The sequence below is a fragment of the Lepus europaeus genome, chromosome 18 (assembly GCF_033115175.1).
Source record: "Lepus europaeus isolate LE1 chromosome 18, mLepTim1.pri, whole genome shotgun sequence".
NCBI classification, from domain to species: Eukaryota; Metazoa; Chordata; class Mammalia; order Lagomorpha; family Leporidae; genus Lepus; species Lepus europaeus.
Genome location: NC_084844.1, coordinates 62,248,294 through 62,263,655, shown reverse-complemented (window position 1 = coordinate 62,263,655; position 15,362 = coordinate 62,248,294). Strand labels below are relative to the sequence as shown.

At 59.7% G+C, this 15,362-nt stretch overlaps 1 protein-coding gene across 1 annotated transcript; it reads right to left on the bottom strand.

Moving 5' to 3' along the window:
- Positions 1 to 492: 492 nt before the first annotated feature.
- MED9 (mediator complex subunit 9) lies at positions 493 to 15,083 on the bottom strand. Its single transcript, XM_062216663.1, has 2 exons — positions 14,797 to 15,083; positions 493 to 2,019 (listed from the first exon to the last, which is right to left on the bottom strand). The coding sequence occupies exons 1-2, from the start codon at positions 15,021 to 15,023 to the stop codon at positions 1,803 to 1,805; spliced, it is 444 nt and encodes a 147-aa protein (XP_062072647.1). The 5' UTR covers positions 15,024 to 15,083; the 3' UTR covers positions 493 to 1,802.
- Positions 15,084 to 15,362: the final 279 nt, after the last annotated feature.

Below are 15,362 nucleotides of genomic sequence, written 5' to 3'. Positions count from 1 at the left end.
ACCCTCCCGCTGTTTGAAAAGCGGAGCCTGCAGCCAGGACCAGGTGCCTGCAGGTAAAACTCTCCACCTCTGGGAGGCGCTCCCCACCCCACCCCCACCCCACCCCCCCCGCTATGTGGCCCTCACTTGGGTAAGGGGGCCTGCTGGTGACTCCTGCTCCAGCCCTGCCCCTCCTAAGTGCAAATCTGGGGCACACAACTTCTGACCCCAAGCTGCGTGGGGATGACGTGTGCTGTGCAAGGGCTCAGCACAGGCACCAGTGACCCCCCGTAACTGCCAATGGGCCCGCACACCTGACCTCACCAGGCCACGCACAGCAGGTGCGGAGGGGACCACCCTGGGGACAGACGGTGCTTGGGGACCATGCCAGGAGCCAGGGAGGCAGCATTTCCCCTCAACTACCCGCATCCCACTATGAATTTCGGTTAAAAAAGAAAGAAAAGAAAAAAAAAAACCCTATGGTATGCAGCAGTGAGTGGAAAGTTCTTTTTTTTTTTTTTTAAAGACTTATTTTATTTATTTGAAAGAGTTACAGAAAGAGGTAGACAGAGAGGCCTTCCATCCGCCGGTTCACTCCCCAGATGGCCACAACGGCCGGAGCTGGGCTGATCCGAAGCCAGGAGCCAGGAGCTTCCTCCAGGTCTCCCATGCAGGTGCAGGGGCCCAAGGACTTGGGCCATCTTCTACTGCTTTCCCAGGCCACAGCAGAGAGCTGGATCAGGAGTGTAACAGCTGGGACTCAAACCAGCGCCCACATGGGATGCCGGCATCTCAGGCCAGGGCATTAACCCACTGCGCCACAGCACTGGCCTGAGAAAGTTCTTTTAATTATGCAGCTGAAGACCGCTCTGCCCCCGACCCCCCACCCTCGGTCTGTCTCTGTCTCAGATGGGAGGGGGCAGGCGCATGCTTTCCTGTGCTTCTGGTACCTGATCAGAGCCTTGGAACCGCCTGCCCTCTACTCTGAGATGCGAGAGGATCACCAACTCCGTTGGACGGCAGTTCCCCGGTAGACCTGGTCCCCTCTGTCCCGCTACGGTCACCAGGCCTCCTTCCTGCTCTCCGGCTGCCTCCTGGGCCAGGCGCCCCCCTCTCCCCTAGAGCTGGAACCCCAGCCACAAACACCTCCACCGCACTCCTGCCAACAAGGCGGCTGGGGGGAGTGGGAGGTGCCCATCTCTAGGGGGTCCAAAGGCCAATGTTTCTTCTCAGGTGGTGACCAAGGGCCAGCGGGGTGGGAAGCTTCTGCTAGCCAGGACGAGGGAGGCCGGCACAGGGAGGCCTGTGTGCGCCTGTGCAGGATACACGGCCCTGGTCCCCCTCCCGGGGAAGCAGCGTGGGCCGCCGGGCACAGGCAGGAGAGGAACAAGAGGCACAGGGCGGGCTGCCCGCAGGGCTCCCCTCCCCTTCTCACACATCAAAGGAAGCGAGCGAGCGGGGAGGGGAGACAGCCCGCCCTGGCCCTGTGGCCTCCTACTCCCACAGCCTCCTTCACTCACATTAAACCCATGCAGGCCTAATTCACCGGTGAATTCTATGCAAATGTCTCTTGACGGGAACAGTCTGTACCTGGCACATTGATCCTAGCAGGGCCGGAGGCGGCCCAGAGGAGCAGCCCCCCCTTTCCTACTGGGCTCTTCAGCAGCACTGGGGGGCCTGACACAGCAGATGCCCCCCCCCCCAGCCTCCAGGAACATTCTGACCTCCCCCGCCCCCCCCTGCAGGCACACGAGTCACTAGCATCCAGACACACGGATTACTACAGAGTCCCCCCAGCACGGCGCCCTCTGCCCCTCCCCACCCTAGTCCTTGGGGATCTCGAACATGCAGAGGCTCTTGTACTTCTGCAGCAGCGCGTTCTTGGTGCGCACTTGCTCGCGCAGGCTGTGCAGCTGCTGCTGCTGCTGCTCGGGGCTCAGGTGGATGCCGGGCATGGCGCCGACCAGCTTGCGCAGCTCCTGGAACTTGGCCTTGAGGGCGTTCAGGTCCTGGTGGACGTCCGGGCTGTCCTTGTCCATGCTACGGAGGGCAGGGGGCAGAGGGCAGAGGTTAATTTTCCCAGCTCAGACCCACGCCTGCCTCCTGCTCCGCACCCCACGGAACACCCCATTTCTGTGTCTGTCCCCAGGTGGGCTGCAGGCCCCAGCTCCTACTCCCAGGGCTCTAGGCCAGGCCCCCAGGCTCGGGGTCCATGCCCTCCACCCAGCGGTCAGCTAGCTCTGGGAGTGCCACCTCACGGCTCTCTCGTGTCCCAGGCCAGTCCCCTGTCCCTGGTCCCCAGGACGGGGCAGACACTTAGAATGAATGCTCGGCCCATCGGCCCATCGGTGTGTGGGGAATGACGGACCAAACCACCCGCTAAGGATCCGGTGACCGAGGCAAACACAGCTGGCCCACCCTGGTGAGCCATCTCCAGCCCAGACTAGAGACTCGACCAGCCTGGCAAGAGTTAACTTCGGCTGAGGTTTCCAGGTTTGCTTGAAGCCTGTTAACATCACCACCAATTTCCAGTCATTAGGCTGCTGGGTACAGCCCCCCCCCCCCCTCAGTCATGCGAAGTCCTCGCTAGGTCACTCGGCCTCGGCCTCCTGGCGTTGTCCACTGTGCAGGGCTCCTCACTGCCCGTCACTTCAGCCGCCCCCTCCACACCACGGCCAAAAAAATGGACGCCCAGCTGCTAACAGTTCAGCACGTGGATGAGCTTTCCAAAGCCAGTGGTGAAGATTGCAAGCTCAAAGCCAGTTAGCTCAGTAGGCTGCCCTGCAGGGGGCCGATGAGGCGTGGCCCAGCTCTGAGCTGGAGGCAGGCTCCGGGGCCAGTCCTTACTCCAGCCAATGACCCGCCAACCAAACAGTCCCTATGTCCCCGGAGGCCCTGGCTGCAGACAGCCAACGGCGGCAGCCTGGGTTCCGATGCGCCAGGCCGCTGGTTAATTCCCAACCCCTGGGAGGAAGGGGCCCAAACAGAGAATCTCAAACCCGACGATTCTACTGCGCGGACCCCTCGGCCGGCTCCTGGACATATATGGTAAATCGGGGGAACCAGCTGACAGCAGTGGACACGGGTCTCCCCTCCCGCCACCAGCATAACCACCAGGACCAGGCTGCGGCCTGCCCATGCGCGACCCTCACGGCCCTGCCTGCCGTCCTCCCTCTGCCTGGCTGCCTCCTCACCACTGCCTTCAGATCCTGAAACTCAGCCTCCTCGCGGCTTCCAAGGCGTGACCGGTGCTCCCAGACCCTGCACACACACGTGGCACCAACCGTGATGCGTCCAAGGCCCACGGCAGTTTGGGCGTTGAAGTGCACGTTTCAAACAAACGGACCCACTTCGCGTGCATCTGAAAGGCCGCGGTAAAAACCAAAGACGACGCGTGTGGTCACACTTGGCAAGGAGGCGCTGGGGATCCGGTTCTTGGGCCCCACCCAGAACAGGCCACGTCCAAGACGCTCACTTCTGCATGCGCGCCCGGCTTGGGGCTGCCGGCCTCCACCAGCGCACTTGGGGGAAGGCGCCAGTCTTCAGTGAGGAGCGAGGACTGGGGAGCGAAGCCGTCGGGCGGGCAGCTACACCGGGGGAGGGGAGCACGGAGCCCCCAGGAGCCCCTCTGCAAACACGGTGAGGAGAACACGCAGGCCCCAGCTGGGAGCCAGCCAGGAGGACTGTGAAGCGGCCAGCCAGGAGCACAGGCAGACCCCAATACTGAGAGGGGAAACGGGGGGCCGCCCCTCTGGGCTCCACCGGAGTCGCCGTCCAGCTTCAGGGGAAGAAAGAGGACCCGACCCGCTGGGTCAAGGATGAAAAGACGGAGACGGCACAGGCCAGGGCGAGGCTGGGGCTGAGTCCCACGCGGTGTGTTTGGGGAGAGGGCACTTGGGGCATGCTCAGGGTTAGGTGGGTGCGGCGAAGGCCCAGGCCCACGCTTTCTCTGCCCCCTTCTGGTCCAGGTGCTTCCATACACCAGTGTCGCCACCCCTGACAGCTCTGATGCATGGGAAACCCAGGGTCCGCAGAAGCTGGCCTCTTGCCAAACTCTCTCAGTGGGGTCTGCCTCAGTTTCCCACATCCTCCTCCTCCAAGCTTCCACCCCCTCAGCCTCTGCTGGCTGTGCCTGGCCCAGGACCCCTGGGCCTTCTCGGGCACAGCCCCGGACGCACGCCTGCCTGGAGGCCTCTTCTCGCAGCCCTGGGATGCCTGGCTTCCCAGTCAGCACCACACAGCCGCATGGATCACGTGGTTGCCGGCGAGGCTTCGGGACCTGGACGCTTTGTACCTCCACCCCACGGAATTGTGCAAGTATGCTGGACGAGACCGTTTCCTACGAGCGGGAACGCTGGGTCAAAGGTTACGTAATCTCAGACAGATGTTACCAAGACGCACTCCAAAAACCTGCACTGACGCATGCCCCAGGGGGCGGCGGGGGACGCGTGCTCCCACGCGCTGTGGGTGACGTCCCTGTCTCTGCTCCGGTTCTGTCGGTGCCTGGCGGGCCGGCGGGCCTGTGGGCGAGGGCTTGGGACCACACACCCTCGCTGTACCGGCTCACAGACACACACTATTTTTGGCCTGTCTGCGGGTGCTGGGACGCCCCCCCGCTGGCTCCCTGGAACTCCAACTCCCTCTTCCCAACAGCTGTCAAGCAGGTTGCTCCCGGGAGTCTGGGGACCCGCACAGGTCCATGGTGGCCTCTAGGAGACCTGCCCTCCCAGACTCCCTGCCCCCGCGCCCAGTTCTCCCAGCCACAGGCACTGTGGCCCCCTCCCCGGCCCCTCCAGACCACCTGCGGCCTCTGCCTTGCCGGAGACCCAAGTCCTCCCCTTCCTTCTGGCCCCTCTGCTACCCAGCCCAGACAGCACCTGCCAGGTGCGCTCAAACAGCACCCCCGACGAGGGCCTCTGGTCCCCTCAGGCTCAACCTCCCACACCCCCCAGGGGCCCGGGGAAGACACCTTCCATGGAATTTCTCATGCTGCGCTGAGTACCTGGTGGCCTGGGGAAGGCCTGTCCCTGTGGGGCCCAAGTTCCGGGGGCCCAGCAGGCGAACGGGTGAAATGAAGCAGCGAGGGCCTAGGCAGGCCTGGGACGGCTCTCCCAACAGCCTCCCAAACACTCCCCCCTTCCAGGTCTGCAGCCTCTCCCAGGGCTTGGCGGGAGGGGACAGGGACTGGCGGGGGGCGGCAGCACCGGGGTGCACAACAGAGCCTTGGGTGCCGGTGTGTGCCCTCCCCACAAGTGCACAGCCTGCAAGCGGGGCTCAGCTGGCCTGGAGGGCCGGGCCGATTAAAACAGCGGCTGGTCAACGACACCGTGTCCCCGTATGAGAGGTCCTGCTGACCCCCGAGGGGCCGCCGGTCTCAGCGCTGTGTGAGCCTGACTCAGCCCCTCCATGGGGCCCAGGTCACTTCTCCGCCGCCCACTCCAGGCCCTAAGACATCTGGAAGAATTAGAAGTGCCCTGAAAGACACGCCGGCGCAGTCCCCATCTCGACAGAATGTTCCCGCCCGGTGGGCGGGCAGAGCCGCAGGATTCCACGGCGGAGACATTCAGTTCCAGGCTCAGATTTGACTGAAGGAAAAGGAAAAAAAAAGAAAAAGAAAAAACGGTCGCTCTCCTGGCCTAGCAGCGCCCACTTCCACCCCTCCATTACGGCCGCAGTTCCCACATCCGTGAAGCGAGGTCTCCAACAGTGCACAGCTCTGGCACACCCAGAACGAGGTTTGTCTTTCTCTTGCTCTTTAAAAATAACACGAATGCGTAGGTTTGGCCATTCACTCCGCCGTGGGGAGGAACGCGGTGTGGGCGCTAATGCCACAGGGCGGTCGTGCAGTGGGCGGTGCAGGCTCCCAGAGCTCCCTGCGCCGAGGCAGCCTCTGAGCGCGCCCTGAACCAACGCCTGGTGATCCGTGGGTCTCCTGGAGAGGGGCGCCCCCCACAGAGACACCTGTGGCAGCCTGGTCCCACTCCCGGCTCAGCAGTGGGTGATCCCGGCAGGTGATCCTCAGGCGGTCTGCTGAGACCCGAGTGCAGGCCAACGTGTGCGCTCATTTTGGAAAGAACAGGGAGGCAGCTCTGGGGAATTGTGAGTAGGAAAACAGGAATCTGGTGACAGGCACAGGGCGAACCAGCAGTAAGGACCAAGGCAAAGAGACTGGTTAAGGATCTGTAAGAGGGGCGGTGCTGTGGCGCAGCGAGTGAAAGCCCTGGCCTGCAGTGCTGGCATCCCATATGGGCGCTGGTTCTAGTCTTGGCTGCTCCTTTTCCAATCCAACTCTTTGCTATGGCCTGGGAAAGCAGTAGAAGATGGCCCAAGTCCTTGGGCCCCTGCACCCGCATGGGAGACCCGGAAGAGGCTCCTGGCTCCTGATCAGCACAGCTTCGGCCACTATAGCCATCTGGGGAGTGAACCAGAAGACGGAAGACAGCTCTCTCTTGTCTCTACCTCTGTGACTCTTTCAAATAAATAAAATAAATCTTTTTTTAAAAAATAATTTGTAAGAACCAGAATTAGGGGCTGGTGTTGTGGCGCAGCAGGTTAAGCCGCCACCTGCAATGCCAGTATCCCATATGGGCGCCACTTCTGGTCCCAGCAGCGCTACTTTTGATCCAGCTCTCTGCTAGGGCCTGGAAAAGCACTGGAAGATGGCCCAAGCACTTGGACCTCTGCATCCATGTGGGAGACCCAGATGAAACTCCTGGCTGTGGCCTAGGGTGAACCAGTGGATGGAAGATTTCTCTATCCCTCTCTCTCTCTAACTCTGATCTTCAAATAAACCAATCTTAAAAAAAATCCAGAATGGGCCGGCGCCGTGGCTCAACAGGCTAATCCTCCGCCTTGCGGCGCCGGCACACCGGGTTCTAGTCCCGGTCGGGGCACCGATCCTGTCCCGGTTGCCCCTCTTCCAGGCCAGCTCTCTGCTGTGGCCAGGGAGTGCAGTGGAGGATGGCCCAAGTGTTTGGGCTCTGCACCCCATGGGAGACCAGGAGAAGCACCTGGCTCCTGCCATCGGAACAGCGCGGTGCGCTGCGGCCGGCGCACCGCGCTACCGCGGCGGCCATTAGAGGGTGAACCAACGGCAAAGGAAGACCTTTCTCTCTGTCTCTCTCTCTCTCACTGTCCACTCTGCCTGTCAAAAAAAAAAAAAAAAAAAAAATCCAGAATGAGGTTAAAAGACCTGGTTGGTGAGTGGTGTCAACAAGCTTGGAAGTAAAGGAGCAAAGAGAAGACAAGAGGCCGGCGTTGTGGTATAGCAGGTAAAGCCGCTGCATGCAGTGCTGGCATCCCATATGGGCACTGGTTCAAGCCCCAGCTGCTCCACTTCCGATCCAGCTCTCTGCTGTGGCCTGGGAAAGCAGTAGAAGATGGCCCAGGTCCTTGGGCCCCTGCACCCACATGGGAGACTTGGAAGAAGCTCCTGGCTCCTGGCTTCAGACCGCTGCAGCTCCGGCTGGTGCGGCCATTTGGGGATTGAACCAGTGGATGGAAGACCTCTCTCTCTCTCTCTCTCTCTCTCTCTCTCTCTCTGTCTCCCCTTCTCTCTCTGTGTAACTCTAACTTTCAAATAAATAATCTTAAAAAAAAAGACAGGTGCACTTCACAAAGTTCATGGAAAAGCAGAATTAAAGGTAAGTTTATTTTGGGGTAAACAATTGTGAAATCTGTAAAAACACATTTTCTGTGACCATTTTGAAAACAAACTGACAAGCAAATGGAGAAAAAGACAAGCCCGAAAGTTAATAAAATGTGCCACGGAGACCTGAGACGGAGCGGCAGTGGAGGACACAGCACCCAGGCGTGGACGGGAAGACACCCCAGAGCCAGGCCCTGAGAGCCAGCCAGCGACTGGGGGGCGGGAGGGGTGGGCAATGGACATCCGCTACGCAGCCATGGGCGGTGGGAGGACCCGGCTGGTTCACTCAAAGCCATTCTGCACACCAGAGACGGAAAGCACAAGATGGAGGTATGACGTGCTGGGGCCGCGAGATGGCGCGGCTGGAGCTGTGGGGGGGGGGGGGGGCCTCTGCGGGGCACCCGGCTCAGAGGCAGACGGAGGGCAGGGAGCCATCTGAGTCCAGGGGCATCCGATCAGGGGAGCGGGAAACAGCAGTGTGGGGGGAGCACTCCCCATGCACCGGACAGACACGACTTCCTCACCACCACCACCGTGCAAACAGCTCACACAAAGAACTACCCCACAGCAAAACGCAAATACATCTGAAAGTGCACGTGGAGAGACGCTTTGTCTGACGCAGCAATGGACACAGCGCTAAGACGTCCTTTCTGACCAAGCGACTGGCGGCTGCCGGGGCCAGGACGCAATGGAGACCCGCGGCGGCACAAGCACCCATGCGTGTGCTCTTGGGGAGTCTGGTGACTGAAGTTCACAGTCACAGATCCCACTGCTGGAAATCTACCTCCGGACAAAGCTCCCCAGGGGTCACCAAGGTGGCAGCATTGGCAATGCTCGCTTTGGTGCTCACTGCGCCAGCAAACGGCTAGGAATGGCGTGGGGGTTCTGGGGCTGGAGCTGCTTCAGTAAACAGACGCCCCAGCCTGAGGACAAGGGGGGAGAGCCTCACTTTCCCTTTCGTTTCCATGGCTACCCTGGGAATCCATCTACAACTTTATTTTATTTTCTAAAGATTAATTTAGTTCTTTTGGGCCACCTTCCGCTGCTTTCCCAGGCACATTAGCAGGGTGCTGGATGGGAAGCGGAGCAGCCAGGACTCGAACTGGTGCCCACTTGGGATGCTGGCATGGAGGCGGTGGCTGTAACCCACGGTGCCACAGTGCCAGCCCCGATTTTTTTCTTACTGAATTCTGGCCGGCAGATTTACGGGCCGTTTTGGGTGAAGGCTTTTTAGGTTGATCGAAGCGGCCCAGCCTACAGGACGGAGATTTGGAGGCAGGCTAAAAAGATGGGGTGTCGGCTAAAAAGATGGGGTGCTCTACATGCAGCGCCAGGTTATCAAAATACACATGTGTGGACCCTGCGCCCACTCTGCCCCTCAGCATGGGCTTGGATGCTTGCCCCAGCATGGCGGGGAGCAGCAGGAGAACAGAGCAGGGTGCCACACAGAAGCCTGGCTGTTATGGCCAACCCAGGGCACCTGCGGGGGCCCTGAGAGATGAACCTTTGTGTGTGACAGGGAAAGCTGTCCAGAACACACCCCTCGGCACTCCCAGCACCGGATGGCCTGTTCTCCACCTGTGGGCAAGTTCTGAAAAGCTGCCCAGAAAATTCGAGAAGGAGCAGCAGGTGACCCTCGGTGAGGGGACGTGGGGCCAGCACTCCTCGTCTGACACCTTTCTACACTGCCCAATTTGCACGTTACTTTCCCTAAATAGTTTAAAGAAGCCAAGCGTGTAACACTCCAAATCCTTTCACAAGGGTGAGAGAGGCAGCACACACCGTCTCAGGGTTCGCTCTCCTGCTGCTGAGTGAAGACAACAAACAGACAAAGGCCAGAGGGTCGTGGCGGCACAGAACAGACCAAGGGCCTGCAAGAGCCTCCCTGGCCGGCTGGGCCGGGCCTCGCCCTCACCCCCTCACCCCACCTGGCCCCCAGCCTGTATCTCTACAGCTCATCAACCCTCAGGGTACAGAGTCTCGCCCCTTGTCCCCCGCCTGATTCAGACTGCTCGGTGCCAGCCCTCCAACCTCTCCAGGCTGCACCAGGGCTCCTGCTCCCCTCTGCTCCCCTCCTGAGCCTAGGGAAGGAAACACGCCTACGCCGCAGGCCCTGACCGCCACCTAGCCTGTTCTCACCCAGACATGGGCGCCCAGCTCTACTCACACGGCTCCTCCCGGGCGCTCTCCTGCTCTCTGTCGGGGCTGTCTTTCCGTACGGCTTGTCCACCTACACTCAGCGGCCCAGCACAGATTCAAAGGCGTGAGTCGCTGTCTCCCTTTCTCAGAACGAACCGACTGGGCTCTTTCTTGGGAGAAAGGACATCTTTTTCTTTCCAATGCCTTTTCTCTCTCGGGCTGGCCACACATCTCTGTCCCCTCTGGTGCCAGTCCAGCAGCAGGTGGCGGGAGGCGGCCAGCTGGGGTCTCCCCTCCAGGCTGTGAGCCGCGAACCTTCTCTGAATCCGCTTTCGTTACGGCTCCCCAGACCTGGTCCTGCAATGCACCTGCTGCCCCTCAGCCCACTCTCTGACTCACTCCTTCCTGGGAACAATCCTGGGAGCACAGGAGTCCTCTACTCGCCTGCCAAGGCGGCCGAAGGCGGGCCCCTCTTAGGCTTTCCAGTAACCTCCTGTTCTTTTCTTTTATTTATTTTATTTTTTGACAGGCAGAGTGGATAGTAAGAGAGAGAGACAGAGAGAAAGGTCTTCCTTTGCCATTGGTTCACCCCCCAATGGCCGCCGCGGCCGGCGCACTGTGCTGATCCGAAGCCAGGAGCCAGGTGCCTCTCCTGGTCTCCCATGGGGTGCAGGGCCCAAGCACTTGGGCCACCCTCCACTGCACTCCTGGGCCACAGCAGAGAGCTGGCCTGGAAGAGGGGCAACCGGGACAGAATCCAGCGCCCCAACCGGGACTAGAACCCAGAGTGCCGGCGCCGCAGGTGGAGGATTAGCCTATTGAGCTGCGGCGCCAGCAACCTCCTGTTCTTACCCTCACCTTCACCCTTATTCCCAGAGGTTGCTGAGGGTCAGGGGAGCCCTTGGTCCACGGTGGCTGGCAGGGGTTAGCTCGTGGCCCTCTGCTCTGTGGCAACCACTCATCTCTTGTCCTGTTCTTTTTTGGTTCTATGTTTTAAAAAACAAACAACTTCACTGCCCCCTTAAGGGGAACAGAGCCAGAGCCATGGGATACATCTGTCATCTCTCACAGCTCTCGGTGCCCCCACTACAATCTGTGGTTCCCATCTCAAGAGAAAATGAGGCCCACTCACCCAACATCACCCAGCCAGTATGTTGCAAAGCTGCAGTCTGGGCCCATCGCCTGGGGTGCACCACCCACCTATGAGATGAGACACCTGCACCTGGGAGAGCGCCAGCACCCATAGAGACGATAACGCGAGCCAGAGTTGGCACACGGGTCTAAACCCAACCCAGGCCTGTCCCGCTGCAAGGCCCGCTGTCTCTCGACTACTGCTGGGGACATCCCAGCCGGCTGCTCTGCTGGGGCCCACGGATAAACCACTGGGGAGCCCAACAGCTGTCCTTGTCATTGTGAACGTTCTGTTTCCGTTTTTCCCAAAAACAGTGTATTCTGGGTTAATCCTTTATAATCCTACGCACCTCTGGGACTGCACTGGGCGGCCCTGAAGTGTCACTGGGGACCACAGGGCGGCACAAACGTGGGGAAGCCAAAGGAAGGCAGGTCTAATGGGAGAACAAAGGCGTCCAGGCTGTCCACAGCCCGCAAGTCTCTCTCGTCTGCCCGCTCTCCAAAGAGCTGGGCCATTACCAGTCAAGATGCTCACGCTGGGGGTCAGCGTTGGGGTGCTGCGGGTGAAGCCACTGCCTGTGATGGGTGCCGGTTTGTGTCCCAGCTGCTCCAATTCCAATCCAGCTCCCTTCTAATGGCTTAGGAAATGAAGCGAAAAGATGGTGCAAGTCCTTGGGCCCCTGCCACCAACATGGGAGACCAGGATGAAGCGCCTGGCTGCTGCCTGGCCCAGCCCCGTTGTTTTGGCCATCTGGGGATTGAACCTGCACATGGAAGATCTATCTGTCTTCTTCTCACTGCAGCTCCTTTTTAAATTTTTTTTTTTTTTTAAGATTTATTCATTAATTAAAGTCAAACTTAGAGAGGAGAGACAGAGCGAGAGATCTTGCACCTGCTGGTTCAGTCCCCAAATGGCCGTAACAGCTAGGGCTGGGTCAGGTGGAAGCCAGGAGCTTCTTCCGGGTCTCCCACACGGGTAGTAGGGTCCAAACACTTGAGCCACCTTCTGCTGCCTTTCCCAGGCCATTAGCAGGGAGCTGGATTCCAAGTAGAGCGGCCAGGACTCGAAGCAGTGTCTATATGGGAAGGCAGCACTGCAGGCAGTGGCTTTACCCGCCACACCACAACGTCGGCCCCTGCAACTCTTTCCAAATAAATACATCTTTAAAAAGAAAAAAAAAGGCCGGCGCCGTGGCTCAATAGGCTAATCCTCCGCCTTGCGGCGCTGGCACACCGGGTGCTAGTCCCAGTTGGGGAGCCGGATTCTGTCCCAGTTGCCCCTCTTCCAGGCCAGCTCTCTGCTGTGGCCCGGGAGTGCAGTGGAGGATGGCCCAAGTGCTTGGGCCCTGCACCCCATGGCAGACCAGGAGAAGCACCTGGCTCCTGCCTTCGGATCAGCGTGGTGCGCCGGCCGCGGCGGCCATTGGAGGGTGAACCAACTCTCTTCTCTCTCTCTCACTGTCCACTCTACTTGTCAAAAAAAAAAAAAAAACTTTCACATTGTCAGCAGCAACTCCATCTCAGCACAGCATAGCAAGCCCATTAACCTTCAACCTGAACGCCCCCACAATGGTGGCGATGTCAGGTTTAATTGCTTTGGTTTTAAATGGTTGAGCTCGAGTGGCAAGCCTGGGGGTTTACATCTAGTACTGAGTCGTGAGTCAGCCAACAGACTACACACACGACGAATGGTGGCACGAGATTAAAATGGGGCTGAAAACAACCTTGTTTGTGGTGACTCCAACGGAAAGAAACTGACTGCACTGCCAGTTCACATACAGGGAACTCCAAAAAGTTACTGGAGGGGCCAGCGCTGTGGCGTAGCGGGTAAAGCCATCGTCTGCAGTGCCGGCATCTCATATGGGTGCTGGTTCGAGTCCTAGCTGCTCCAATCCAGCTCTCTGCTATGGCCTGGGAAAGCAGTAGAAGATGGCTCAAGGCCAGCAACGCGGCTCACTAGGCTAATCCTCCGCCTTGCGACACCAGCACACAGGGTTCTAGTCCTGGTCAGGGCGCCGGATTCTGTCCCGGTTGCTCCTCTTCTGGTCCAGCTCTCTGCTGTGGCCCGGGAGTGCGGTGGAGGATGGCCCAAGTGCTTGGGCCCTGCACCCGCGTGGGAGACCAGGAGAGACACCTGGCTCCTGGCTTCGGATCAGCACAGTGCGCCGGCCGCAGCATGCTGGCTGCAGTGGCCATTGGAGGGTGAATCAATGGCAAAGGAAGACCTTTCTCTCTGTCTCTCTCACTGTCCACTCTGCCTGTCAAAAAGAAAAAGATGGCCCAAATCCTTGGGCCCCTGCACCTGCGTGGGAGACCCAGAAGCTCCTGGCTCCTGGCTTTGGATCAGTGCAGCTCTGGCTGTTGCAGCCATTTGGGGAGTTAATCATCAGGTGGAAGATTCTCTCTCTGCCTCTCTGTAATTCTGCCTTTCAAATAAATTTTTAAAAAAAGTTACTGGAAAAATGGAACTAGAAATTTTGGTTCAGGGGTCAGCATTGTGGTACAAGCCGTTGATGCTGGCATCCCACATGAGGACCTACTCAAGTCCCTGCTGCTCTATTTCCGATTCAGTTCCCTGCTAATGCGCCTGGGAAAGCAGAAGATGGCCCAAGTGCTTGGGGCCCCTGTCGCCCATATGGGAGACCTGGATGGAGTTCCAGCCTCCTGGCTTCAGCCTGGCCCAGGCCCAGCCGTTGTGGCCATTTGGGCAGTGAACCAACAGATGGAAGATATCTCTCTCTACCTCCCTATCACTTTGCCTTTCAATCCCTTAAAAATAAAATGAAACCCATACACGTTCTTTTCATAATACGCACTTTTCCGTGAACTTTCAAAACATTCATCACACTGGCTGTCCTATACCTCTTACTGCTGTTTTAGAACATAGTCCTCTCACCTCCACGAAAGGCCAAACACCATGCACGTCCTGTCAGGACGTGTCTGCTTGCAGCAAGTGGCCGACGCCTTGGCTGCACCTCCTCACTCTCCCAGGCACCACTCCGTGACGTCAGCACCAGCGACGCACTCACTTAGGCAAACGTGGAACGGGGGAGACTTTGGTATCTTGTCTGGTTTTTTTTTGTTTGTTTGTTTTTCCTTTCCAGAGCCTGTTTGAAAGCTTGGGCTCCCCTGAGGGCTGGCCAACAGCACGGCCATCTCCTTTCTAGGTAGGCTGGGATCAAGTTAGTCAAGACCCGGCTGGGGCGATTTCTGTGTCTCTGGAGGCCATCATCAGCCCTGCAGGCTCAATCTGTATGAATTATGGGTAACAGACAGAGATCTTCTATCTACTGGTTCACTCCCTAAATAGCCCGAACAAAGCCAGGAGCCAGGAACTTCTTCCGGGTCTCCCAGGCAGGTGCAGGGGCCCAAGGACCTGGGCCATCTTCTACTGTTTTCCCAGGCCATAGCAGAGAGCGGGACCGGAAGTGGAGCAGCCGGGACTCGAACTGGCGACATTTGGGATGCTGGCGCTGCAGGCGATGGCTTTACCCGCTATGCCACAAGGCCGGCCCACAGTCGGCCCCTTTTACCGTGTGCACCCCGTAACACCTAGCAGAACGCTATGCAGTCCCGACGATGTTCCTCTGCGGGACGTGCTGAAGAAGAGGAGAAAACCAGAGTGCGTCTTAACCCTACGGAGCCTCAGGGACGCTGCCCAGGCTCCCGAGGCCCCCGGCCACCTGTGCCGGCCAGCTCGGAGCAGGTGTCCCCTGCGTACAGCAAGGCGACCCCCGGAGCCCCCACGCGCCCGCTGGGCGTCCGGACAGGCTCCCCGAGCTCTCGGGAGAGGCCCCTGCCCGCCCCCTGGCCTCGGCCTGCCCGCCCGAGAAACGGGGCGCACCCTTGCAGCCTCCATGCGCCAGCGGCGGCGCCCCCTCCTCCGGGCCCTTCCTTACCATTTGATGATGTTGTGAACCAACGGCAGGAACGAGTAGTTCTCCTCCTCCTTCATGCTGGCGGGGCTCTGGGGCCGGGGCGCCGGCGACTGCTGCGGCTGGGGCGCGGCCACCGGTGGCGGCAGCTGCGGCGGCGGCAACGGCTTGGTCTCGGTCAGCGGCGGGTCGGCCGGTGGCGGTAACGCATCCTCGGCCTGTCGCCCAGCGGCCACCCCGGCCGAGGCCATGGCCCCGGGGCTCCGTCCAGCGAGCCGATTCCCCGACTCGCCCAGCTCAGCTCGCCGGGAGCGTCGCGGACTCTACACGTCACCGCCGAGCGCCTCGCAGGGGCGGGGCCGGACGCACGGACCTGAGCATGCGCACTGAGCATGGGGCGGGGTAAAAGCGCAGGCGTGAGGGGAGGAGGCTGTTGCTAGGCGACACGCGGTGGGCGGAGTTGGGTAGCCTGGATTTGGTTGCGAGTCTAGTTAGGTAAATTAGTCAGAAATAGGCGATTTAGCTCAAATGACCTCAACGGCCAGGGCTGGGCCAGGGCCAGCCCAGGAGCCAGGAGCTTCGTTCAGGGT